At 46.7% G+C, this 27977-nt stretch overlaps 1 protein-coding gene and 1 long non-coding RNA gene across 2 annotated transcripts; both read right to left on the minus strand.

Annotated features, from left to right (window-relative positions):
* Positions 1 to 822: 822 nt before the first annotated feature.
* LOC118095320 (uncharacterized) lies at positions 823 to 9969 on the minus strand. Its single transcript, XR_004693815.3, has 5 exons — positions 9922 to 9969; positions 6818 to 6907; positions 5530 to 5692; positions 2706 to 2893; positions 823 to 1570 (listed from the first exon to the last, which is right to left on the minus strand). It is a non-coding gene; the product is annotated as an uncharacterized LOC118095320 (long non-coding RNA).
* Positions 9970 to 10218: 249 nt separating this feature from the next.
* On the minus strand, positions 10219 to 27765 carry NAGLU (N-acetyl-alpha-glucosaminidase). Its single transcript, XM_035137038.3, has 6 exons — positions 25802 to 27765; positions 20608 to 20755; positions 20335 to 20481; positions 18069 to 18154; positions 16107 to 16363; positions 10219 to 14546 (listed from the first exon to the last, which is right to left on the minus strand). Exons 1-6 carry the CDS (start codon positions 26392 to 26394, stop codon positions 13330 to 13332), a joined length of 2448 nt encoding a protein of 815 aa, XP_034992929.3. The 5' UTR covers positions 26395 to 27765; the 3' UTR covers positions 10219 to 13329.
* Positions 27766 to 27977: the final 212 nt, after the last annotated feature.

The following is a 27977-nucleotide window of genomic DNA, read 5'->3' on the forward strand; positions in this document are numbered from 1 at the left end:
AAGGGAGTTGTTCGAGCCCCAGGATTTTATTGTTTGCCTTTCCTCCCCCCAAATTCTATATCCTTTTTGATGTGCATTACCCAAAGTATTCCAAACGTGGCCTCATGTTCCATAATTTGCATAACAGCATCATATTGGCAGTTTTATTTTCAGACACTTTCCTAAAGATCCCTAATAAGGAATTCAGGGTTTGTTTGTTTCCAACTGCTGCACAATAAGTCTATATTTTCATTCCACCACAACTTTCTTTCCTGCTTGGTCACCAACAGTTCAGATTCTATAAGCTGTTATGTGCAAACTCACCATATTTTGCCTCACCTCAATTTTTATTGGAAAAATGTTGGAGGGTATGTTAGCATGATATTTTTGGTGTTCCACACAATCCCTTTTTGTTCCTACTACCTTGAACAAGTTGCTTGTTCCGAAGACCTGCCCATCTCACTGCTCACTCATAATTCAGGCTCATTTATAAACAACTTAAATAGTATGGGTCCTAATACTGGTCCTGAAATGCTTGGTGTCCATATTAATGGGAATGTTTCCAAACACATGTAGAAAGTTTTGTTTTCACCACTGAGCATCCATCCCTAATAATGCCCACCCATTCCCTCACTCTTTGGATCCAGACGTAAAGCATGTCAGCAGATTTAACCCTCTGCCCCCACTCTGCAACATTTGGGGGAAATAATTTCCTCTTTCTCCCCAAAAAAGAAGTGTGATTATTGTGATGCCTGTGTTTGTCCTGTGGGGGTTCATTCACAAAATGCCAGAGAGATCAAACCGAGATGATATGTGAAATAAAGAAAACATTACCTCTGACACTAGACAGAATGCATTTTATAGCCACTATTAATGTGCAAACTACCACGTACATAACTTTTCACAAAGTACAGTTTCCAAACTGTCTTGACCCAGCAAAACTACTTATATGATCGCACTGTGCCAGTCCCCTCCCCTCAGGGGAAGGGCCATAGTTCAGTGGAACAGCATCTGTATTGCATACCCCTGGCATCTCCTGGTAGGAGTGAGAATGTCCACTGTCGGAAATGATGGAGAGCCTTCTATAAGTCAGTGTTGAAAATACTGAGCTAGATGGATCAAACAAAGTGGGAAGGAAGGACAAGCCCCTCTCAGCCAAAGGTACATGGTTTTTAGTACTGATGACAAAGAAGGCAGTTTGTTTAACATTTATACCGTATCTTGCCTTTCCTGCAAAAAGCTCAAGCATATGGTGCTCCCACCTTGTCTCTTGATATTGGCACAGTAAACCTGTGAGACAGGTTAAGGCTACAAAGAACAGTCATTGGCCCAAGGTGACCAAGTGGCCAAGCTTCAGCTGGGATTTGAACCTGTGTCTCTCCACTTTTAATGTGCCTCTCTGATCACTACACCACACTGGCCCTTAGATTCAGCTTAGGCAAAATCTACTGAGGATGTGCCAATACATATGATGAAAATTATCTAACCATCAAAAAGCAATTCTCTGGCAAATGTAAGAAGAATGCAACATCAAAAGCAGCAAATCAGAGATGTTCAGGGGATGACCAGCTGTTTAAAGACAGTATTTCACCTGAATGGATAAAAAGAAATAACAAAGTATTAGCATTTAATTAGCATTAAAATGTATAACTTAGTGAGCAGAGAAGAGAAAGGATGGGAACCAGAATCATTTGTACTTGATTTTAGTGGGCTGTATTATTATAAGTAGTAGTACAGTAAATCTCTATACTGCCCTTCATCCGAGGATCACAGGGTGCTCTACAATGAACTCCCAAACCTTTCTGCTTCTCCCACTTCAACCCTATGTTGTACACTAAGAACTGCTCTCTTTTTTGCCAATTTTTTAAATTGATATTCCATAATTTTAAACAAATTATCACCAAATAAATACAAATTCAATACAAATTTAAAAGCTAACTTCCCACCCACCCCAGGTGCCTCATCTATTTTCCTCCCTCCTTTGCTTCTCCCAATAAAATAACTCTTCCAACTATCATTTCAAAATACCTTCATTCCTTCTCTCTACACATCACCTGTTCAATTACCAATTTCTGCTATGGCTTTTATAAATTGTTATAACCTGATGTTTTAGACGCTGTTATAGACCCTGATGTTGGGAAAGATTGAGGGCACTAGGAGAAGGGGACGACAGAGGATGAGATGGTTGGACAGTGTTCTCAAAGCTACTAACATGAGTCTGACCAAACTGAGGGAGGCAGTGGAAGACAGAACAGGTCTTTTTAAGCAGAGGCCTAAAAGGGGGGGGGGTCTCAGTGGAGAGAATTCCAAAGAATTGACACCACCACTGAGAAGACCCCATCTGATCTCATGTAGCAACAGGCTGAAGAGCAAGGCCTCTGACGTTGGTCTTAAAAGCTAAGGCAGGTCAATATGGATTGGATGAATTAGCAGTCTTTTATATCATTGTCTCCAAAGTTAAGCAAGTTTATTAAAAAGCTAAAATGTAATGTGCTGTGGATCTGCAAATTTGCATCTAACACTCAGGATCTGAATTTTGGATTTGTGCCATGCTTCAACCAACAGACAGTGCACAGTGTTGAACTTAGCAAATGGTAAAACAGAAGTGTGGAAACGTTGCCAGCTATTAAAAATAGAAAGAGATGGGGGTACCCTGATTACTACCCTAGCAAGCCTGTGGGGCAACAACAGGACTGTTGGTTGTAGTTCTGTGTTGAGATGCTCACCTGCTGTTCATGCCTGTTTATTCATTCATCCACCCATCCATCTCAGGCTCCATGATCACCAGGTCTTGCCCTTCCAGCTCCCCATGTGTCCCAGTGTTGTGATCCTTTGAGAGAAGGACAAATGGTGGAGCAGTTCTCTCCACTTGGATACCCTTGGTGCTGAGGTACGACTGCAGGGCGCTGAGAAACTGCGGGGGCAGGAGACAATAACAGATGAATAATGTAAATTTATTGGTCACTCCTGACTGGAGCCTAATTTTTAAAGGGTCCCTTTGTTCCCTTCATGGGACCCAGGTGGCGCTGTGGTTAAACCACTGAGCCTAGGGCTTGCTGATCAGAAGGTTGGCGGTTCGAATCCCTGCAACGGGGTGAGCTCCCGTTCCTCGGTCCCAGCTCCTGCCAACCTAGCAGTTCGAAAGCACGTCAAAATGCAAGTAGATAAATAGGAACCGCTACAGCGGGAAGGTAAACGCCGTTTCCATGTGCTTGTCTGGTTTGCCAGAAGCGGCTTTGTCATGCTGGCCACATGACCTGGAAGCTATACGCCGGCTCCCTCGGCCAATAATGCGAGATGAGCGCGCAACCCCAGAGTCGGTCACGACTGGACCTAATGGTCAGGGGTCCCTTTACCTTTTACCTTTTGTTCCCTTCACAAGCTCACACCAGTTTGTATTTCCTCTTGCAACTGTGGGAGTACCAGATAAATGATCAGGGAATATAGCAAGCTGCCTTATATTAAGTCCTAGTTACAGGTAGGTAGCCGTGTTGGTCTGGCGTAGCCGAAACAATTTTTTAAAAAACAATTTTTTTTATTCCAGTAGCACCTTAGAGACCAACTAAGTTTGTCATTCGTATGAGCTTTCGTGTGCATCCAGTCTAGTGTTGTATACTCTGACTGGCAGCCACTCTCCAGGGTTACAGGCAGGGAAGATTCTTAGCCTAGAATCCGTTGGTTCCTTCCAATGCTACTACAATTCTATTATTCCTGCCTGTCCTTGAACTAGATGGCATCGCTGGGGCATGTCACTTATTCCTCACTTTGAAAAAACAAAGCCTTCTTGTTGGCTAGGCACTGTGTAGAGCCCTCAAAGTCAACCGGTAAGCATTAAGAAGGGCTCTGGGGAAGTGGAGTCTTGACAGCATGCCAAGCTCAGAAAGCTCTTGACTTTTAACTTGAGTATTTCTTGAGAGATCAGAGGAAGAGCAAAAGGGGAAAACAGGGTAGTGAAAGGAGAGTGGCACTCTTACGTTTGAGAGTCAGTTACCTAATGGAACTTTGTGGTAAAAATGGGCCCTGTGAGTGCATGCACAAGGGTGCATGTGTGTGTGTGAGAGTGCACAAGCACAGCAAACCACAAATCCTCCATCACTACAGATGCAGCAGCCAGCATCTTCACTGCGGGTATGACCTGCTCACCCCCACCCTTTTGGGCACTATTTGGAGTAAGATGTGCAGGACTTAATCTAGCGCTGTTCAAAATGTGGTGAAGACATTGATTGGTGACCTGTACGGCAGCCCAACAAAGAACGAACAAACCTGCTTTTTTCAAAACCAGTAGATTTTGTCAGTTTGTGACTCCTCAGTGGGCTGCATTTGGCACAGAATCGGGCTGGCCTGCTTTAACTGTTTTTGTTTTTTTAATGGTAGGTTAATCAGATGACATATTAAGGGACAATTTTTATTTTGCAGTTTTTTTAACCAGTGGGGCTGTAAGTTAAGGGCACCTGCATTCCAGCACCTATCCCCACACCATGCTTCTGGCTCACGAGAAGACTCTCCCTGGAGCGCAAAGAGGACACCCTCTATGGGCACTGGAGAGGGTCTTCTCATGATCCAGAGGTGCAGTGGGGCTTTAATTAGGCTCTTCAGCCTCCCAGGCTAACAGTTGACACATGGAAAGAAGTCTGCCCTGCCTCAGCTCTGCAAGACGTCCTGTTTCTCTGGCTTTTGCAAGCAAGCAGAAGGGAATAAGCTTCTCTGCACTTCAGCTCTGCCCGTTTACGGAGCTGCCCTGTCCTTCCTGCTTGTGTGCGGAAGCAGGAGGGACAAGGCAGCGTTCCTGCACCTTTTTCCCCTAGAAAAAAAGCACTGCTTGAGACTTTGTTTCCAGAAGGACAGCCACATGAATCTTCTGCAGCAAAGTGAATGAGAAGTATTGCAGCGCCTTAAAACAGGGGTGGCAAATCTGTGGCCTGGCCCACAAAACCACCTGCTGTGGCTCACCACCTCTCTGCTTAAAGGCTACGGATTGTACGTTGGTTGGACTCAGAGCAGACCCACTGAAATTAATTGGGCATGACTAATGTAGGTCCATTAATTTCAATTGGTTCACTCTGAGTAAAACTCAGTTGGGTCACGTAATCCTATCAAATTTAAGCTTTTGTGGACCTCAGGCCACTTTATCAAGTGGTGCATCACCACATATTGGGTTTGGTATGTTGCTTCAACAGGGAATGTTGAAGAAAATGCAAACATTGGCCTTTCTGCTTACAAGTGGTAGCTTTTGGTGTTTTCTTCTTATTATTTATTAAATTTGTTAAGCACTTTCATAATATCCAAGACAACCCACAGCAATCTACAAGCTTTTTATGCATTAAATGTATTAAATTGTCCCGCAAGACAGACAGATGTAAACGATGTATTAAATTGTGAGTAATTAGAGGCTTTTTTTGGGGGAAAAGCTTGTTTTCCAGAGTGGGCTGGGGTTATGCTGTGCTCTGCCCATTTTTTTCAAAGGCACTCCTTTTTGCTAACTCTCCGGGTGTTTCAGAGCAAATTCCAAATAAAACCTCGCCTCCCATTCCCCAACAAGAGCCCTCTTACCAGCTCTCTGTTCTGCAAACGGTCCAGCATCTTCCACTGCTCATTCTGGGCGGGTTTCTTAAGGACCCAGCCCTGCACCGGCAGACACAGGAGACTGAGGAAGGTGAATAGCAGAAGCAAGTGCATCCCTCTTCTTGCAATAGCTGCCTTTGAGAAGGAGTAGCTGGGAAAGAAAACATGGCAAGTCACAGCCAGAGAGGCAGGAGGAGTAGAAGATGCCACATCACCAGCTGGAACTGGCAACAGGAAGATCCCTGGGCCAGCTCACAGTTGGGTTTGTGGCAAAGGAGAAGATGCAGCCAAGCTTTTAAATCTGAGCTGGGGCTGACCTGCAGAATGCGCCTAGTCATTTAAAAGTGCCAAGTAAATCGCAATGTCTCTCAGCATGTGCAGAGTGCCCCTCTCCCTTCTCTGAGAATAGCACAAGACTATGGGATAATTTCCAGGCAATCTTGTTAGTCCAATATCTATTCTTTTACATTTCTTAATGCCAAGTCTTGCCCTTGAAGCATGTGGGGTCTTAGTAATTAGTTAATCTACATGTGAAGATGGCATTTCTCTCTCACACCCATTTGATAACAACAGAGGTCTGCTTCAGCCTCAGCGCAGGTCTTGTTAAATAAGAATCAGTCTGCAGTCCCAGGTTCTGTTCTTAAACCAAGAACAAATATGGGGGAAGGGGCAATCCTCAATCAACTCAAATTAAATCTAAACACGTCCAAGCTTAAACAACCAATCACTGCCTCCCTGCTTACTCCTGCCTCCATCTCTGTCCCCTTCCTTGGTTTCCCTTGTGTTGAATTTTAGATTTTGAGCAATTTTGACCTAGCCTCTAGTACGCAGTAAAGTATTGTGTACACTAATGGCAGCATCATAATCTGATCAGGAATTTTAGCAATTTAAATGAAATCACGACGGTGATTTCCATTGATGGAAGTTGCTGTTTGCTTTTTTTAAAAAAAAAATTTGGAGCCTTGCTGGTAGCATTTTCCGGCAACTTTTAGAGAGAAGCACGCATTTTTACCAAAGCAATAGTTCATACTCCCTATTTTCCTTAAATGTTTCAGCAGCTTCCAACACCCCCTTCCCAATGCATTAAGTATGAATTTGAATTTATTGCGAACAAAATCAAATTTAGGTGACCTTGCTTGAGACCGCCCCCCCCCAAAATAAATCATTTCTGCTCTGCTCTGCTTTGCCATTAGGATTCCTGTTGTGCTAACTGACAACGCTCAATGATGGGATCCTTGCAAAAAGAGGAAAAAAAGGGGAGACAGGGAATCCGTACCTCTTTCTCCTGTTTTGTGTTTCAGGATGGAAAGTCTGCGAAGTATGGGGCAAACACCTTTCCCCCCACTCTTTTTATGTAGTTCAGCGGCTAGAGTGGGAGGGGAGCGAAAGAGCAAAGGTATTGCTGTTACCGCTGGCATTCCCTGCGTTTGGAAGTACGTGCCGTACCACTGCTGCCCCCCATCCCCGGTGATTCTGTAGCCCCCTCAATACTTCTTAAAAGCTTCCCTTCGTTTCTGAGCCCTTCGATGGCACTTCACGTCTAATCTCAGAGCAATGCTAATGCATTTTTATTTTATTTTTACGTACTTTTTAAAGATACGACCCTTGAAGGGCTCTTGCCAAGCTGCTTTGCGCAGGCTGGCGTCACAGCCAGGGCCCTCCCCATCACAGACCACCCCACCTGCTGCCCTGTAAACAAAGAGCGCATATTCTCTATCTATATATGCTACAACAGCAGCAAGAATATTAATAGCTAGAAATTGGAAAAGTGAAAAAAGGAATGGCAGGATAAATTATTTGAGTATCTCGAACTGACAAAAATGACGGAAAATAATAATAATAATAATAATAATAATAATAATAATTTATACCCCACCCTTCCCAGTCCAGGGGAAGGGCGGCTAACAACAAATATAAAACATTGATTAAAAACTACTTAAAAACAGCTTAAAAACAACATAAAATACAACATAAATATAGCATCGCCAGGGCTAACTAGTCAAGTTAGTCCTGCTAAGGCCAGCAAGGAGACATGGGAAGTATTTAATTGTGGGGACCCGAAAAGGTTTCTTCATAGAAAAAGGGAAGGGAAAAAGGAATGGAGGATCAGGCTAAATTGAAGGCCAGGCAGAATAGCTCTGTCTTACAGGCCCTGCCGAAGGAGATCAAGGATGCGATTAGGAGACAGTCTAACCAAAAATTCCAAAAGGAATGGGAAATTTACAGAGATTATTTTTTAAAAAAACAGTGTCCCCAAGTCAAAACCTGTCTGGATTTGCTTTGATTAATTTTCGCAACACACAACGTGGATTACAGTACAAGTATTGTATTCGGGAAAACAGTAGAAATGAAGAAAGGATAAAAGGAGCAGTTTTAAAAATAGACAAAATAGACCCGCGTTGAGAAGGACGGAAACCTATTATAGAAGAAAAGGAATTGGGATTAAAGAAAGGGTAACAAGTCCGTATATAAGGACTTACGGATTTATGGTTTTATGTATGCTTTTTGTACTCCCCCCCCCTTTTCTTTTTTGTTTGATGTTGCCATTTTACTATTTTGGTTATTTTATTGTCTGTGTTTGTTCATCAAGTAAGAAAACTAATAAAAAAGCAAAACAAAAACAAGAAACAAAGAGTGCATATTCCAGGCAGGAAATGAGACAGGTTAGAAAAGGTGGTGGAAAGGCCTCTAAGGGGACAGGCAGCCTTCCCCACCCCCAGAATTATTGCACCCACAGCAGCACTGGCTCCAGGTTTGAGGGGCCCTCAGTAAGGCACCTGCCCACCAGTGTGGCTCCCCCTAAATGAGTGCCCCCACCCCTGGCTGGCTGCCCTACCAGTGGCAGCAGGCAGCATTAGCAAAACAATGAAGGCTTGGCAACAGCTGCCATGTTAATTTCCCACAATGCCTTGGAGCCACTCTTCGTCTTGTTGGCTCCACCAAGCTTCTGGTTAACAGCCTGACACACTGACCCATTTTTGCCTTGGTAACAATGGGGCCTAGAAGGGGCCAGCTTCAGCCCAGAGTTTTGAGCAATCAATCATCAATCATCATCATCATCATCATCATGATGCCACCGGGGAGAGCCAGATAGTTGATTGATGCTATGGTAGGATGACTGGATGAGGACATGGTCCTCCCATTGTTAGAGGAGAAAATGTCTGTTTGCATCCTGCCAAATCTGTGCTGGCTTCTGCCTGGCATACAGTCATACCTCGGTTTAAGTACGCTTCGGTTTGAGTACTTTCAGTTTAAGTACTCCGTGGACCCGTCTGGAACGGATTAATCCACTTTCCATTACTTTCAGTGGGAAAGTTCGCTTCAGGTTAATACACTTCAGGTTAAGTACAGACTTCCGGAACCAATTGCACTCATACTTCGGGTTAAGTACGCTTCAAGTTGAGTACTCCGCAGACCCGTCTGGAATGGATTAATCCACTTTCCATTACTTTCAATAGGAAAGTTCGCTTCAGGTTAAGTATATGCTACAGGTTAAGTACTGTACAGACTTCCAGAACCAATTGTGTACTTAAACCGAGGTGTATTCAGGCAGCGGAGCCATTTTGGCTTGTTGAGAACAGAGGCCCTATATAAAGGGAGGCCAGCACACAGCAGACGGCTCAAGCCAATGAGCCAAGCCCCATACTGAATAGAGGGTGAAACAGTCCCAGAGTCACTGCCTCTCTGACTGTGGGTGGGAGAGTTTCCTTTCAAGACCGCTTCCCCACGCCTGATGCTTTAGCTCTTGATCGTGAGGTTTATATTTATTTATTATACAGAAATTCCCAGAGATGTCTGCAAACTAAGAGATTATGGTGAAATGCAGCTCTTTGAACTTAAGCAACGCCCAGTTGTCCATAGGGTGATTGTACTGGGTGCAATTCCACATCACTCAGTTGGGCTGTGCGATACCAGCTTTTCAACATTGCAAGAAGCAGCATTCAATTAAGCCGACCCGTCAGTGCAAGGATTATTGCTAGCACTACATGATTTCCCCTGTCTCCGCCATGTGCTCCTGAAATCTGCTCCAGAGGATCGTGGGAACCCCTAGATTTAGGGGGCCACACATGGGGGAGGGGAAAAGATCTGTGGTACAAGCAATGATCCTTGCATCAATGCAGCTACTGACTTTGTTAAATACAGCCCAGTTGCAATTAAGTGGTTGATGGGGTGGAACAGTGCCAGTGAAGGGCGCAACTTGGGTGGAATCTAAAGGTAAAGGGACCCCTGACCATTAGGTCCAGTCGTGACCGACTCTGGGGTTGCGCGCTCATCTCGCATTATTGGCCGAGGGAGCCGGCGTATAGCTTCCAGGTCATGTGGCCAGCATAACAAAGCCGCTTCTGGCAAACCAGAGCAGCACATAGAAACACCGTTTACCTTCCCGCTGTAGCGGTTCCTATTTATCTACTTGCATTTTTGACGTGCTTTCGAACTGCTAGGTTGGCAGGAGCTGGGACCAAGCAACGGGAGCTCACCCTGTCACAGGGATTTGAACCACCGACCTTCTGATCAGCAAGCCCTAGGCTCAGTGGTTTAACCACAGTGCCACCTGGGTAGAATCTAGACACATATAAAAAAGTCATGAAGATGCTTTTAAAAAATTGTTTTGAAAAATATATATTGAATTTGCCATAGCTCACAATCGCCATCTAGTGTCACATTTGTATAATGCACTTTACAACACACTTAAAACGTTTTATTTGCAAAACCCCAAACCCCGAAACAGCTAATCAGCACGAATTATCCGGAACTCAGGTTGTCTTTTTAATAAAGCGTAATAAAGTACACCGACCCCTCATTTGGCACGAGAGGGCACGTTTTTATACAGGTATTAAACCAGAAATAATTATTCAGAGATCAGACATCTTTGTGAACAAAATATATATACACATACACATGTAAACTTACTCCTGAGTCACTCAGGGACAGTAAAGGCACTGGACAAAGTTAAGACAGGCGGAGGGAGAGAACTCTCCCGAGGGAAAAGGGAATGGTCTGAAGCAGAGCTTTTTCCAGGCAGAACTCAGGTGGCACCTCTCAGGTGGGCACCATTGCCATTCTAAGAGAACAAGGGAGGTGTTCAGAGTGAGTTCTGGCACCTCTTTTTCTAGAAAAGTAGCACTGGTCTTAAGGCACGTGAGGCTACCGCCTTGCTGAAGCTAAGCAGGTCTGGGTCTGGTTGGTGCCTGGAAGGAGGACCACGTGGGAGCCTCGGCTTCCATGTTGGGGTATAAATGTAATGCAGGAAAAGACATGTTTGTTGTTGGCCCTACAGTTTCACTACAGTTTCACAGGAGGTAAAGAACCCCGAAGGGGTGAATGCTCCTTGGGAAATCTGCCCTGGCCGGCTTGGCCTTCCTCCTACATAACTTACCAGAAGGGGCTCACCTTCCCTCTTTCATTGCCACCCATAAGTTTCTGAGGAAGAAGCAAGGCTATTCCCCCAACCCCACTTCATGCTCATCACATCCCCATGATTCCAAAATGACAATGTTACTGATGAGGCCTGTTCCCTTTCCCAAGGATAAATCAACCTTTTCCCTCCCTAGCCAAGCATTTCTGTTAAATGAACCCCAATGAGCAACGGATTTGTTGTCAAGGGTGCCTTGTGCCTTTTTATATGTAGAAAAAGGCACCTAATAAATTCAATAGGCTAAACCAAACCGCAACCAGTGTAGCGCCGTCGCGTTTTCAGTATTTAACCCCATGGGGAGGGTGAGAATCTGGCTGCATTGTGAGGTGGGGTTTATTGCATTAATTTTACTAGGGCTTCTGTTTACTAGGGATTTCTGATGTTCCTAATACCAGCTGCTGTGGCTCTTTGATCGATAGATAGTGCTGCCGTGCCAAGCTAAATGTCAAACAACAGGAAAGACCTGTATGCTAAGGATGCCGCCCCAAATTCCTTCACCTGAAATTGCAACACAACACACTCCCACAAGTTTCCTGGTTAATGGGGCTCCAAGCCAGAAATTTCCTGGAAACAACTAACATGGAAATGAGCACTAAATTGCCACTAGGCCACAACGTTTTCCCACAACTGTCTTTTGCCTCTTATAGGATTATCCCTTAGAAACGCAGAAATTACCTGGTAAACAGGAAAAATGGACTAAAGATGCTGTCTGAATGCAGCCAAAGCCTAGCTTTTTTGGTGGGAAGAGCCCTAAGGATCCTCTAGCGAGTCTAGCCCAACTGCAAGGAATCTGTGGCTCTTCAGGAATAGTCAGGGGTGCTGGGAGTTGGGAGTCCCAACAATGTCTGGAGGGCTACAGGTTCCCTGTCACTTCATCTGGTCTCTTCAATGCTTCAAATGCTTGCTTGCGGAAGGCAGCTGGAGCAATCTCTTCTGTAGCACTTCTGCTTGGGGGTGAGCAGGCGAAAACACAGACCACATCTGAATACGATCCAGCAGTGGTGGCTATCCACTTCAGGGTCCTCCTGTCAAGGTGGGTGTGACCAGTTTTGGATAGTTGATTATTATTTTTAATGGACTTATTGGGAAGTTTTAATGGGGCCACAAAGCGCTTTTTGGCATCATAGAGTCACAGCAGCAGGGCACCTATATGAGTGATCAGTGTATGTGTGTGTGTGTGTGTGTGTGTGTGTGTGTGTGTGTGTGTGTGTGTGTACAGTGGTGCATCGACTTACGAATTTAATCCATTCCGAAGGCACCTTCGTAACTCGAAAAATTCGTAAGTAGAAAAGCGCCATTGGAAACACGATTTCCCATAGGAATGCATTGAAAACGGAAAAATTCGTAAGTCGAAGCAACCCCATCTAAAAATTCGTAAGTCGAAAAATCCCTATCTAAAACCGCCACAGTTTTTTCCAGATGTCGAGACATTCGTAAGCGCACAGCCATTACCCCCATTCAAAGTCGAAAAATTCGGTTGTCGAGTCGTTCGTAAGTCGAGGTACCAGTGTGTGTGTGTGTGTGTGTGTGTGTGTGTGTGTGTGTATATATATATATATAAACTTAATTATTATCTTTTTTGGGGGGAATAATAAGACAAATTGGGGCAGGGGACCTCAGAGGGGCCTTAAAACATTTTGTCCTCAGACTATCACTTTGGAATACCTATGAGAGCAGTTAGTAATAAAAGAATATAATAATTATTTTAAAGGTTTCTTGTTGTTTTTTAAATGGGGAGCCTTGGAAAGCCCCCCCCCCTACACACACACACAATTTTATGGCACCTCAGATTTTTAAATGAAATTATAATTTTTTTAAATGATAAATGTTGGAGTTGCAGAGGCTACACAAAAAAAACCTGGGGGGAGGGGCCTACAAGCCATAGGTTAGCCACCCCTTGCCTGTGTGGAGGGAAGAAGGCTGCGATGCGGGTGGTCTTTTGGCAAGGAGCTGCGTTGCAAAGCCTCGTGACTGTGCGCTTCCGTGCCCAAATTAAGGCAGTGGAGTCCATCTCCACCACACTGCTAACCTTTAGAGCTCAATTTGAGCCAGCTCTGGAACATGTGAAAAACAAGACGTGCCCACCCCCCCTGGAGAACCATGTGCTGAGTCCCTGACAACAATCCCTCAACCACGACTAGCCTCTGCACCCAGGCAGGCTTTATAAACTCTGTCCCCTCTCTTTCTGACCAGAAGTCATTCCCATTCCCACCACCACCAGCTCCTGTGCCACTCGAACAATGGGAAAATGTGCATTGAAGAAGAAGCTGTTCAGTAGTCAGATCTGGAACAGAACACCCAACAAGGGACGAGTGCAGTGGTTGGGACTGACAGCAAGCAGAGAAGGGGGCCTGCCAATAGCGAGTCTCTTCTCACACAGCCCTCAAGCGGTTGTGCTGCACTGCGGAAGGGTAATACTTGAGAAATATCTTCCTGGCTATGTCCAGCGTGTTGCCCGTGGCCTTGGCCGGGTACCGCTTCCCGTTGTAGATAAAGCCCCTCTCCACTTGGAAGACGGCTTGGTTGAAGTGGCTCTGGTGGAAAGGGGTCCCGGTGTTGAGGCACTCCACCAGGGTGGACACAAACAGGCTCCAGCGCACCCCATAATAGTCCAGCACCAGCCCTCCGAACTGCTTGTTGGCGTAGTCCAAGATGTTGCCGTTGGGCCCCCAGAGCGTCAGCTGGTTGCGTGCATTCAGGTCGTAGAGGCCCGCCTCCTGGTCGCTGGTAGCCGACAAGCGGGCGGCTTCCAGCCACCGCCCGAGCAGAAACCGCCTGTCGCTCGACAGGAGGCCGTCCAGCTCCGGGAGGAGGTCGTAGACCAGAATGCCGCCCGCTGTCAGCAGACGGGAGAGCATGTGGCTCTGGAAAGCCTGCTTGATTTCCAAGTAGTACCGGCTCACCAGCTGCTGCATGGCCTGGCGCGTCACGTCAATCAGGTCGTAACAGAAGGTGCTGCTGGCACCGAGCACGTCGACAGAGCTTTGCAGCAGCCGCCAAGCCTCGTAGACGTCGCTCTCGTTGTACCAGAGCGCTGTGGTCATCCGGAAGGAAGGGCGGTGCACCAGCGGGCTGCGGTTGTGGTTGGTGTACGGCCCCGAGCAATTGTAGGCACTCTGGAGAAGCAGCTGCCAGGCCATGGTGACCTGGGCGTTGCTGGCCCCGTAGCGTTGCGTGGCGTAATCGGACACCCACCGCCGGAGGTCCAGGGGCTCCTTGCGCCAGCCCAGGTCGGTCATGAGCTCGTACATCACATCGTTCTGCTCGATGCCTTCGGGGGTCAAGCCGATGCCCACCATGGTGGAGTTGGGGAAGCCCCGGGCAGCAAAGGGGCCCCGGTTGACGCTCTCCGCCGTGCCGAAAAGGCCGTGGTTGCCGCCAAAGTTGTGCAGCATGCACCAGATAAACGGCTGCCCATAGAAGGACTCTGTCCAGGGGTAGACGGGCTTGGATTCAGCAAAGAGGTCCAGCACCACCATCCTGCCAAGGGGCACGCCCTGGAGGAGGGCGCGGACTTGGGCCGGCTGCCAGAAGTCGGGCTGGTGTTGGAAAAGCCAGCCTTGCATCAGCCATACGGCACGGGGGTCAGCTGCGGAGAAAGACATTGCCAATTAGCGCAAGGCAGAGGTGCTGACAGTTGCTTCTGCTTGTGGAACCTCTAATGTACTTCCACCCTGGACTCCTTTCATTCATTCATTGAGGACATTGACTTCAATTAAAATTATATAGGTTACCATCCTGGCTTCCTGCTGCAAAATGCATGCAAAATATGGCTAGCTCTTTGGTGCCAAATTCTCTGCAGGAGATCAAATACTCGCAGAACAACAATGTCTAGGAGATGCAGTGGAAAGCTATGCCTTATCTAGTACATCCCATAAACATAAACTGAGAGGCTACAATGCTGCTGTAGAAGGGCTTGGCTGAGAAGACCAGGGCTCAAACCATGAAATTTGGTGGCCAATGGCAAGTCACCTTCTCTCGGCCTAGACTACCGCAGAGGGTTGTTGGAAGGATATACAGCACAGTGACAGGAAAATGCGAGGCATGCTGCTCTGAGCAACTTGAAAGAAGGATGATATACGAATGTGGTTATAAAGAAAACAAATAAATGCAGCCAACATCTTGTTCCTAAGCATAAAAAATGGGAGATAAGCTAGCCATGGTATGATCAGGATGATATCAACAGTGGATGGCACAAACATGGGGTTTGGAATGATGCAGTTCCCAAGTTTTGAAAAATAGCGTGTTAAAAATAATAATAGATTTTTGAATTTGAAGCCCAATACTTGAGGCTTAGAAAATGTGTAGTGAGTGCCTAGCAAAATCTTTTTTAAAAAGGGTGGGGGGCTTAGCCACAATGTGAAATTCTCTGCAAGACAGAACGGCTCCTTCAGCCTACTAGGTAAAGGTAAAAGTAAAGGACCCCTGGACAGTTAAGTCCAGTTAAAGGCAACTATGGGGTTGTGGCGCTCATCTCGCTTTCAGGCCGAGGGAGCCAGCGTTTGTCCACAGGCAGCTTTCCGGGTCATGTGGCCAGCATGACTAAACTGCTTCTGGTGCAATGGAACACCGTGACGGAAACCTGAGCGCACGGAAAAGCTGTTTACCTTCCCACCGCAGCGGTGCCTATTTATCTACTTGCACTGGTGTGCTTTCAAACTGCTAGGTTGGCAGGAGCTGGGACAGAGCAACAAGAACTCACCCCGTCGCAGGGATTGAACCGCCAACCTTCTGATCGGCAAGCTCACCCCATTGAAGGGATTCAAACTGCTGACCTCCTGACCAGCAAGCCCAAGAGGCTCAGTGGTTTAGACTACAGCGCCACAGATACCCAAATGTGGGCTAAAGTGAGAGCCAGTGTGTCGTCACGGTTAAGAGTGTTGGGCTATGACCTGGGAGACCAGGGTTGGAATCTCCACTCAGCCAAGAAGCTCTCTGGATGACTTTAGGCCAGGCACCTTTAGCCTGACCTACCTCACAGGGTTGGCGTGAGGATGAAAAGGGGGGGGGGAGGAGAACCCCGTACACCACCCACCCTGAGCGCCATGGAAGATAAGCATAGTATATAAATGTCATAAAAAAACGAGGCGCCTAGAGGAGAAACTTGTGTATGTACGGAGGGGAACCAAGAGAACCTGTCACATCCTACCTCCCGTCATGGAGCGGAAGACAGCTGCGCTGACCTGGGACAGGTAGGCGGGATCCGATGAGAGTGGACGCATCTCGTTGAAGGTGTCGGCGCTATACACGTGATCCGTACCAAACTCCCTGGTCAGTTCTTTCAGGAAGAGGGTCCCGATGACCTGGAACATGGGGTCTTCGGGCGACAGGAGGTAGGAGCAGGAGTAGGTGCAATCAAAGTGACTCCAGCTCCCCATTCGTGTGGCGTTGGCCCGGGGGAAAACCCTTAAAGCGCGGGAAAGAAATCCAGGAAGGAATTGTGGCACCGACCACTGTTTCACATTGGATCATGCACTAAACGCTGTACAGCTAAACAGTTTCCGCCAGAGAGCTCAGAGCAGGGGTAGACAACATCGGGCGCCTTTCTGACACAGCTGGACTACAACTCCCATCATCCCTGATCAGTGAGCATGCTTGCTGGGAGTTGGAGTCCACTGACATCCAAAGGGGAATGCAATAGCTCTCTCTGCTTTGAAGGGGGAATAAATGATGATGATAAGGATAAAATCATATTCCGCCCATCTGCCAGGGTGGCCCCAGCCCCCTGGGTGGCTTCCAGCAAATTAAAACATCTAACACAGTCAAGCATCACACATTAAAAAAGATGGGAAGGGAAGGGAAGAAACGCCCCCCCCCAAAAAAAATCCTTCAGGACTGTGCCAAAATCACTGCTGTAGCTGAAGGGCTGTAGCTGAATGGCAGAGTTTCTGCTTTGCATGTATAAGTTCCCAGCATCTCCCGATACAGTGGAACCTTGGTTGTCGAACGCTTTGGAAGCTGAACTATTCAGAACCCAAATGCCGACAACCCAGAAGTGAATGCTTCCATTTTAGAACAATTTTCGAACGGCTTCTGAACCGCGTTTTTCACCCCCCCCCCAATTGACTTTGCCACTAGTCCATTGATCCTAGGTTTTCAAACTTTTCGGAAGCCAAACGGTCTTCCGGAACGGATTAAGTTTGAAAACTGAGGTTCCGCTGCAATGCTGGAAATGTCCCATGTCTGAAACCGTGGAGAGCTGCTGCTGATCAGAGTAGGAAATGCCGAGCTAGGTGGATCAATGGCCTGAATCGGTGTAAAGCAGCTTCCTGTGTCCCAACCTTCTGCCCTCTACCCACCCCACCAACTGCAAACCCTCCTCCATCTCTTTCGTAATGATTTTGCAATCAGCCATACCCTCCATGTGTTCTGATCACAAGTGTGAGAGAACTGGCTGCAGAAGTGAGGAGCAATACACACTTGGCACAGGCTCAGAGGCCTCTCAAAAGTCTCTGGGCTACAGCCTCTTCCACTTCCCATGGAAAGAGGCCATACTTTGGATTCTGAATGTCGGGTGGGAAAGGCCCAGGAGAAACATCCTGGTGGGTCAAATTAAGAGGCCTGGAGGGCCTAATGTGCCCTGTGTCCCTGCAGCTAGAAAGGCATCCCCAAACTGCGGCCCTCCAGATGTTTTGGCCTACAACTCCCATGATCCCTAGCTAACAGGACCAGTGGTCGGGGAAGATGGGAATTGTAGTCTAAAACATTTGGAGGGCTGAAGTTTGGGGGTGCCTGAGCTAGATGATGGCTTGATTTGGTACAGTGGTACCTTGTTAGACAAATGCCTCACAAGACAAAAAACTCGCAAAATGAAAGCGAGAGAGTCGCAAGACAAAGTTTCCTATGGCACGCTTCGCAAGACGATTTTTTTCGTCCCATAGGATGCCTCGCAAGACGAATTTTTCCCCCCGTCTTGCGAGGCACCCTATGGGAAACCGTACTTCAATGCGTTCCTATGGGAGCCACTATGCAAAACGAAATTTTCGCTATACGAAGCGACTCGCGGGACGAAATAAATTCGTCTAGCGAGGCACCACTGTATAATGTGGTTTCCTATGTCCCTTTGCTGCCTGCATTCCATTCCTGCTTGTGAAGCATGACCGACCTTTACCTTAAGATGCCGCGAGGGACATATCCTGAGAAGGCAGGCAGCACTGTCAGCATCCCCAGGCTCCGCATTCTCTCCAGGATCCTGTACTGGGAAGGCAAAGAGGGCAGGATGGAGCAGTGTAACGAGGCCTGGGGAAGGGTCCATACTGTGCCCCGATATTCCCACCCACTAGTCCCAGAATAACGCCCACATTTTAGGTAGGCCTCTGTCGATTCTGTTGGCTCAGCTGCGCATGGTGCCAAAGATTGATGATTTGCTTCCCCCCCCCCATTTCTTTCCCTTCCCTCTCACCTTCTCTTTTTTTAGGTCTCTCCTTTTCTCGTCTTTTCTGCTTTCGGACTTTGCTCTTTTCTAGGTAGCTGTTTCATCTTAGTATATTATAAAAAGTTACTTTGCAATGGGTATGAATTTTGTATATCTATGAACATGTATAAACAAATAAAGGCTTTTAAAAAAAATTATCAGGTGTTTCAAAATTCAAAAATATTGGAATTGTATTAATGAAAAGGCAACTGGCCTTTGGGCTAAAAAGTGTTATACAAATATACAATAATGATGACGGCTTTAAAAAAAAAAGCAAGAAGATTGATGATTTGGTCACCTGAGTTTTCTTTTTACCCAAGTGGTGCCACAAATTAGCTAGGGCACTAGAGAATGGTTGTGTGTGTGTGTGTGTGTGTGTTTCAAACCAGGAATTGGGAACCTGTGGCTCTCCAATTGCTATTGGACTACAATTCCCATCATCCTTGACCAACTGCCATGTTAGCTGGGGCTAATCAGAATTACAGTCCAACAATATCTAGTGGGCCGTAGTCCCTCATTCCTGGTTTAAACCTTTCCCCTTGTAGTTTTCCGAAACTCAACCACCTTCCTGACCCCAATTCCTCTTCTGAAACGGTTGATAGCCCCACAGGCAAAATAATATATAGATTTTAGACCCCACATATCCTGCTTTATAAGTGAATGGGGCAGATAGGTGATTAAACAAACATGGCTGCCCTTGGGTCAAGTTTGGCTCTTTATTAGCACATTACATCATGCTTCTGCCACCTTGGACTGAGACAGCGGTGGATCTTTCTACAACTACAGATGAAGGGGGGAAAACAAGCTCCAAAGGTAAGAACTAGAAAAGGAAATGTAACGTAAGAATATAAGTAAAACCCTACTGGAAAATAAGAAAAGGTCCATGGAGTCATAAAATCATAGAATTGTTATAATAATTTTAAGGTATAAAATATAGAATAAATATTCATAAACGCATACATATCTAAATATATGAACAATGTGTCTGAAATAGTATGGGAGAGCAATCCTGAAGCCATTTTGACTCTCCCATTGACCTCAAATATTCCTCTGCAGTAAAGGAGGCAAATGGGGAAGGCCTTCCCATTGTCTTTTTGCTTGCAAATTCTGCCTTAAGGGCATATTTGTGTATGAACAGGGTGAGCCTGTGACCTGGATTCAGGAACTAAAGCATTACCATCACAAAAGAATGGCCAGACTGCCCAGGTAATGCAATCAGTGACCATTATCAGGTATCCTTCTGTGATGTATGTATGTATGATGTTTTTGGGGTAGGGGTCATCTTGGGCTACAGGATGGGCAATTTCAAAAGTCTATATAAGGGCTTGCGCACCATTGTTCAGGATTCTCCTCCCTCCTGCATGTGGTGGGTGGGGACCCTGTTGCAACAGTTCCTTTAATAAAGATCAGGCTTACTAACCGCTTTGCTTCTCAATATACTGTACTCTGGTTGGCCTCTGTTATTTTCTCCTACCGATAGGGAACACATTTAAGGGCTCTAAAAGGCAGGCTTCCTCAAACTCGGCCCTCCAGATGTTTTTGGCCTACAACTCCCATGATCCCTAGCTAGCAGGACCAGTGGTCAGGGATGATGGGAATTGTAGTCTCAAAACATCTGGAGGGCCAAGTTTGAGGAAGCCTGCTATACGGGCTCTGGAATACCCCATAAGGGAAAAAGGAGCAGTCTTTTTCTTATAACAGAATCATGAAGCTGGAAGGGACCCTGAGGATAATGTAGTAGTCCAACTCCCTGGTAGTCCATCAACCTGTTCTCACAGTGGCCAACCACATGCCTATAGGATGCCTTAAAGAGCAGGACCCGTGTGCCATTGTACTCTCCCCACCTGAGATTCCCACAAATGGTGGAGGTAGGACTCAGCTCACCATGGCTAGTAGCCTTACCCTCCACGATAAGCATAAGCCTGGCGCCGGCGCCGGCGCCACAACAATCAGGCCCAGTTACCTGCAAGTAGAGCTGCTTCAGTTGCCACGAGAGGGGCAGTGGCCCTGCCCAGGTGTGCAAGTTCCCCATCCGGTTCCAAGCCAGAAATGCCGGTCCAGTGAAATACTCGTCAATTTCTGACTGGTTCAGGCCCAGGGACAAATATACCTGGAAACAAGAGAAGGGAGGATGTTGAACTTCAGTTGCCATCAGCTGCGTTGGGCAGGCAATCTTCCGTTCTGAAAAGTGCTTCTAAAATATTATCACGGTTCATGTTTAAACGAGATACTCCACCCGCTGCCAGACGGCTTCCTGCCCGGTGAATGCCAGCGCCATGTTGATGCCGTGGAGCGCCATCCAGTCGATCTCCTGTTCCCAGCGGTCCCAGTTCCACCACACGTAGGAGTAGCTCTGGGTGCAGACATTTTGGTAGAAGCGGAACCTTGGAAGAAAGAACAACGGAACTCTGAAGCACTTGCAAGCTGTTTATTATCTATCCATTCGTTCGTCTTTCTTGTCTTGGGCTTGTCTGAGATCAGGGACTCCTTTGAAGTCATTTTTCTACAAGCAAGCCTCTTTATGTTTAATGGGGCTTACCCCCAGGTAAGTAGGTGCAGTGTCGCACCCCAGGCTTTGCTTTAGGGCCTGCACTGGGGGAAAGCACAGCTATTTCACCTTTAACAGCTGTGCAGCAGGCAGAACTTAATAGGTTCTGTATTTTCTAGTATGGAACTATAATTATAGGGAAAGCATTGCCACTTTGCATTCTGCAAACATTTTATTACATATGTGGCCACCGGTTTACCTTTTGGGGCCTTTCACCCCACCTTCAAACAATGACACCTATTTGCATATAACACAACACAGATATAATAAATGTGTGTCCTCTTTTATGAGTCAGAGGGCCATATAATGTACTGGGGCCATAAAATCCTGTTCTGGGGTTAGGGCAGGGCCGGTCCTACGGCAAGGCTGGGTGGCGCAGGGCGCCAGGGGGGCGTCGCACTGCTGCGCTGCACACTGCGCCCACCAGACAGCCGTGCTGGGAAGTGGGGTGGGGTGGAGCCGCTGGAGGGATCTTCGCACCACGGCGCCAGATATGCTTAAGACGGCCCTGGGTGAGGGAGAAGGCAAGGGAATAACAAGATGCACACAAGTTGCACACAAAGGAGGGATCAACAAAGGAAGCGGTACAGTGGACTCAAAGTCAAGGCAAGTCTCACTGGGCAGCACTTGCTAAAATATCAGAAACTGGGAGGAATATCTTAAGATTGCCAGTAGTCGGGGAAAGCAAATTGGCAGAAGCTGAATAGTGCTACTAATAAATATTAGATTACTAATAAATATTAGATTGCGTTTTAATGCTGACGCTCCTAATTATCACTTCCTGAGAACCAGCAACCCTTTGAAACCTGCACTTCCCCACATTTTGTGTTTTCCAACCAAAAAGAGTGTGCAAAAAAAAAGTAATGCACTATTAGCGAAAATTGCATATAGAACTACATTACATGAAGGGAAAGTGCTTGCATAAACATGCACATCGCAGACAAATATGCAAACACGTTAGGAGAAAGGTACCTCAGAAATGTGTAAGGAATTTCCAAGCAGAGATTTAAAAGGGGGGATTGCACACCGATCCAGAAATGGGGGTGAGCTGCCTGATCTCAAGTTTTTTGGGAGGAGCAAGCAAGCTGAAATGGACACATTTGTCTACCCTTAGTGCCACAAGTCCTTATACAGGTCAGTTGCACTTGCAAGCACGCCACTGCTGCAAAACACAAAGGTACCACGGCGCAAGGACTCCGAATTTACTTTCGTCTGGCGCGGGTTGAGAAACTGGGTGGCAGCAGGAGTGCAAGAGTGCTGCTAACTACGCAGTTGTCGTCCACAGTGCGGTGTGTGTTATGTAAATAACACAGCTATGATCGGTCCAAGTGCTTGAGATTAGCTCCTTGGCTCAGGGGGGGCCAAGTCCCCAGGTTGAAGCTATTCTAGAGTTCTCCCCCATCCTGCCAATTGGGTTTCCTTTTCAAGCGGTACAAACAACCGAGTCACGCAAAGACTCTCCTCACCCTGCCAACCTCTCTCTGTCCTCGCCAGGACCTTTGTCCGCCTACAAGCCAAGGGACAGCTCCTCTAACGAGGCCCCGGGTCATTCCTCCCCCTTCCGCCCACAAAAGAGTGTCAAGATTAATTGAGCTGATCTTCCAAAGAGCGGGACCGACGGTCCCCGACTGACGTGACATCCAACACGCAAAGGAGCACAACTGCACAGATGGAACTGCTGGACCCAATCGAACGGTGTAGAAAGGGAAGGGCAAAAGCAGCCGCCACCCCAAATCCATTTGCTTACCACTGCCATTCAAAGCAGGCAAGGTAATGGACACAGGATGCCCTACAAATGGGGGGAACGGGACGGTTCCTCTCCTCTTTAATTTTAGATTTGCTAATTTAGAAACACTATAAACATCCACAGCTAAGAGTAAGCTAACGCGCTACAAACAGAAGTGATGCTGCTGCCTTCTTTACAAAACATGTCCCAGACTTAGGGTGCAACCCCCCCCCCCCAAGGTCATCTCTGGATTAGGTATGGTCAAGGCATTGTAAAATTTCTGATACAGGTAGGTAGCCGCGTTGGTCTGACGAAGTCGAAACAATAAAATAAAATAAATTCCTTCCAGTAGCACCTTAGAGACCAACTAAGTTTGTCATAGGTATGAGCTTTCGTGTGCATGCACACTTCTTCAGATACACTGAAGCAGAAGTCACCAGAATATACTGAAACAGAAGTCACCATTGGATTCTTATCTCATTATACATGATAAAGCTTTCTTTAGCCATCTCACCAATTGCAATTGCTTGTTAACAGTCATCAACAGGTTTACCACTCCTATCAGCCAATCACCCATTCCCACCACCCTTCTGAGTAATACCCCTCCCCACCCTCTGACTATACATAAGGGTCTGGTGACTTCTGTTTCAGTGTATCTGAAGAAGTGTGCATGCTCACGAAAGCTCATACCTATGGCAAACTTAGTTGGTCTCTAAGGTGCTACTGGAAAGAATTTTATTTTAGTTTTTGTTTTAAAATTTCTGAGCAGTTCATGAGAATGTAGAAGAGCTGTAGCTCTGCATGTAGAATGTCCCCAGGCTCAATCCCCAGCATCTTCGGAGAGGGCCGAGAATGTTCCTTGTCTGAAACTCTGCCAGCTAGGGCAGACAACACTGACCTACATGGCCCAATGGTCTGACTCAGTAAAAGGCAGTATTCCATGTTCCCTGTAGTTATGTTTTAATAGCCACTCCATTAGAAACCAGAAAGATGATAGTTATTTTCTCTTTGAAAACTCGTGGTATGAGTGTGACTTATGACTGTTCTTTCCTCTTTAATGTTTAGAGACATCAGTGTGCATTGCGCTGGAGACAGCAACATTAAGCAAGAACAGGCATCCCCAAACTTCGGCCCTCCAGATGTTTTGGACTACAGTTCCCATCATCCCTGACCACTGGTCCTGTTAGCTAGGGATCATGGGAGTTGTAGGCCAAAACATCTGGAGGGCCGCAGTTTGGGGGTACCTGATTTACAACCTAATAAATCCAGATGTTGCACACCCAACTCCCAACAGCCTTAGCCATCATGGTCATTGGGTGAGGGATGATGGGAGCTGTAGTTTAGCAACACACAGAGAACTGCAGATTTTAAGTCAATGATACACACGAGGGATCTGTGCAGTTGTGATGGCTACCCCCCGCCCCACAAACACAACACATGCACTGGCAACAACCCCTTCACACAGTTAACCAGTGTGTACATCACTTGGGCAGAACCAGGTGGTACCATGCTATGACTCCCTGACGTGTGTTTTCAACACGTGAGGGGTGTTGTGTGAACTCAGACCTAGTGTAGAGTGGTGGCTGAGAAAAGTGAGCAGAAAGTCATCAGGTTTTTTTTAAAAATTAAAAAACTCACTTCCTCCAGAAACCCAATAAGAAACTTAGTCAAGCCACTCTTTCATAGCTCCAGCATTTTCCCCGAAGGTAGGTATAGAGAACCTGCGGCCCTCCAGATGAACTACAGCAGCCCTTAGCAAGCATGGCCAAAGGATGATGAGAGTCGTAGTTCAACAACATTTGGGAGACCAGAGCTCCCCACACCTGCTCTAAGGGGACGCTAATCCTGACCTACCTTACTGGTTTGTCGTAATTACTAAGATCATGTCTGTGAAGCACTTTTGCCATTAGTGCTTTATAATTGCTAAGTATTATTAAAATTTAGGTGAGCACATGCTATGGGAAGACAAGACAGGGAAGAAAAGAAGGAGCATTAAGCAAACGTAACTATTGTACACATATTTAGGCTCCCCCGCCCCCGTTGTGGATGGAGACTAAGGAGGAAAATTATGGAAATTGAGCTAGGATTAGAAGGAAGAGAGCACTTTCCTGGGGAAGGACTTCTTTTCTTTTTAATGTCCGAGCAAACCAATTCAAACACACACAGCCTGGGTATGGCCCCAAGGAGAACTGGGCCAAATGCTTTTCTTTCTAAAATGTTTAATCAGCACCTCCCAAGAATTTTCTGCAAGTGGGCAAGCAAGGTTCTCTTTCATAATGGGAACAGCCGGGAATATAAAAAAGGATTGTGTGTTCCTCCCCCTCCCCCTTTTAAAAAAAATGTAGGTTTTCTAATAGATCAGTTTTATATCTACGTTGCAGTATTTGCCACCTGTAAACACTGCCTTGAAAAAGAGGTTTAGCAGATGGGGCAAGGTGTACAAAATGAAGTTGCAGCTCAGTGGTAGCTTGGTAGAGCATCTGCTTTGCATGCAAATGCTCACAGGTACCAACCTCTCTGCATCCCCAGGTAGGCCTAGGAATGTCTCATCTGAAAGCCTGGAAAGCTGCAGCCAATCTATGTAGACAGCGCTGAGCTAGAAGGACCAACGGTCTAGTGAAGTACAAGGCAGCTATCCCATATCTCTATTTCTTTAAAGAAAATCCGCCGCCCCCAGCACATACAGTTTGTTTGAAAAAGCAGAACTTGAAACTCCAATGTCCCCGTGAAGTTGACCTTGGAAAGCATACTAATATTTATGTAGCAAATATATACAAGCGGAGGGAGAAGTCACTCTGTGCATGCTCAGAGGTACTTCTCTCCCCTCCCTCACTTCAATCAAAGCTGGAACTAGGATTGCCATGTTGTGGATGACAAGACACTCTGTGCCTTAAACAACTACTTAACAGTCAGAAATTCAACAAGTACATCTTTCCCGGTCACTGCATCAAGGAAAGCTGCACCTGTTGGATTTCATTTTTACCTGAAGCTGTTCAAAGGCTCAAAGTTTCAAGTCCGATAAGACCAGAGGCAAATTTAATTGGAACAGAGCTCTGTTTTCTGGACATGCTCAAAGACTTAAAAAAACAACAACACTTCCCACGTGCAAACAGGGAACACAAAATCCTTTGCTCTCCTCCTTCGCCATCGAATCACCTGTTGGGGCTGGTGACGATTATCTCAGTGGGTACCGGCGGCAGACTATCCGGCAGTCGGAGCTGCTTCCCAGACCAGGAGACATGGCAACCGCAGTAGTCCTTTAGGTACTGGTAGATTCCCGAGGCGGCGGCCACGCCGCTGGATCCAGCTACGTTTACAACGCCCGGCGCCCTCGAGCTCAGCCGGTAGGTGTCAAGCCCGCCGGGCCCGGCCAAAGACCGGTTGACCGACACCGAGAAGGCGGAGGCAGCCCTCGGGCCCAGCAGCCGCTCCAGCAGCTCCCGCACCGCCACTGCTTGCCGTGCATCGTCCGTCCGCGGCTGCAAACGGGCAATCGAGTCCCACGGGGGCCGGGATGCAGCAGCAACTGCCGCCACCGTCGCCCAAAGAAACAACAACCGGGGTAGCGCCATCGCAAGGCCCCCGCTGGGAAGCGAAAACGGAGCCAACGTTCCAAAGAACCGTCCTCTCCCGCGCGCTTTAGCCAATCGCCGACCGAGCAGCTGCTGGACGTCCTTCTTATGAGCCAATCGGGAGCCCACGCCACGCCCCTGCCGTAGGCAGACCTGTGTAAACGAAAGTGCCGACATTCGAACTACACAGAGTTCTTCAACTCTCTGTGGAAAGGGCAGCTCTCGGCCTCCTTTTATGTGAGAGGGCAGGACGTGAACTCCAGTTCTGAACGCGAGGAATAAAGGAGGAGGTGCCTCTGAATATTTGCATACTACGTTTCTCTCACCACTGGAGTAATTGCTCTCTCTCACATACAATTCCTGGGTTAGAAAAAATGACTAGCAACTTTAGTAAAAACTGATACTGTCAGTCAGTAGAGCATGAGACTCTTAATCTCAAGGCTGTGTGTTCAAACCCCACATTGGGCAAAATATTCCTACATTGCAGGGGGTTGGACTAGATGATGACCCTTGTGGTTCCTTCCAGCTGTACAATTCTGTGATTAATGACTAGAGAATTAGATAGCAAATGTACTTTGCAAGTGGTAAGAGTTGCTCCCCCCCTTTTTTTTACTGCTCCCCACATTGTGTTCCTCATTTTGGGCTTCCCCAGTTATTTGCTCACGGCAATTTTCCATCAGAGAACATATGAGTAAATGCTCGTGGAATGCAGTCGCCGGATGCTGATCACAGAGGAAGTGGAAAGAACCAGAGAGAGAAGTTCCCCATCCCTCTGAAAATCGGAATCAGCATGAGCAATGTGGAATTCTGCAGCATAACTCTCCCCACACCTTCCCTATAGGGATCTGGGCATGAACTCAGACTTTGCACCAGTCAGATCTGGTATGGCTTTTTGATTTCCCTTCCTTCATGCCTACCCTATTGTAGAAATTTAGATTTCAGGATGTTTAGGGGTAGGGGCCTATCTTAGGAAGATGGGAAACTGCCCAAAAGTCAGACTATTGATCTATCTAGCCAGACAGGGATTGTTGGAGCCGTAGCCTTAACATCTGCAGGGCACCCGATTGGTGAAGTCTGGTTTACACTGACTAGCAGCAGCCTTCCAGGATTACTGGCAGGAGTCTTCCTCTGCTGGGGATTGAACCAGGGTCTGTCTGCATGCAAAGCATGCCACTGAGGTACAGACCTTCCCCACCTGTCTAATGATAGGGCTGGCCAAGATACAGTACCGGATTTGAAAAGGAATTTAGGCCTGGGAACTTGCTATGACGACTGTATGCACCCCAAGAAGTGCTGTAGTAATAAGTGGTTTCAGTCACCATCACATAGACTATGTAAATGCATGTTCAGGTCACAGCAAAGGTCAAATTTCTATATATTCTAAGTGACAGAACAATACAAAATAAGCAAATGTGTGCTATCTACACAGGTGTCAGAATCAAGCCTTACTTTGGATATAATACTTTCTGTATTCACTTATGCAATGTATGTATGCATAGTTTTAAAGGCTCCCCACCCCAAGGTACTATAAACTGCCAGACTTGGCTTTACTTGAAGTCTAGTACTGTCCTCTGCATGTTTACTGCCATTTAATCAAAGTTCTGTGACACTGGCTATTTCAGGATATGAACCAATCCCAAATGCTTTGCATGGTGTGGAAGATGGATTTATTTGCCCTAAATGCTTACAAGCCATGTCCTCTGTAGGTTTCCTCATCTTGAGTAGCTGTGTGAAAACACTAACATTATTGTATTAAGAGT

Source organism: Zootoca vivipara, chromosome 12 (genome assembly GCF_965207765.1).
Source record: "Zootoca vivipara chromosome 12, rZooViv2.hap1.1, whole genome shotgun sequence".
NCBI classification, from domain to species: domain Eukaryota; kingdom Metazoa; phylum Chordata; class Lepidosauria; order Squamata; family Lacertidae; genus Zootoca; species Zootoca vivipara.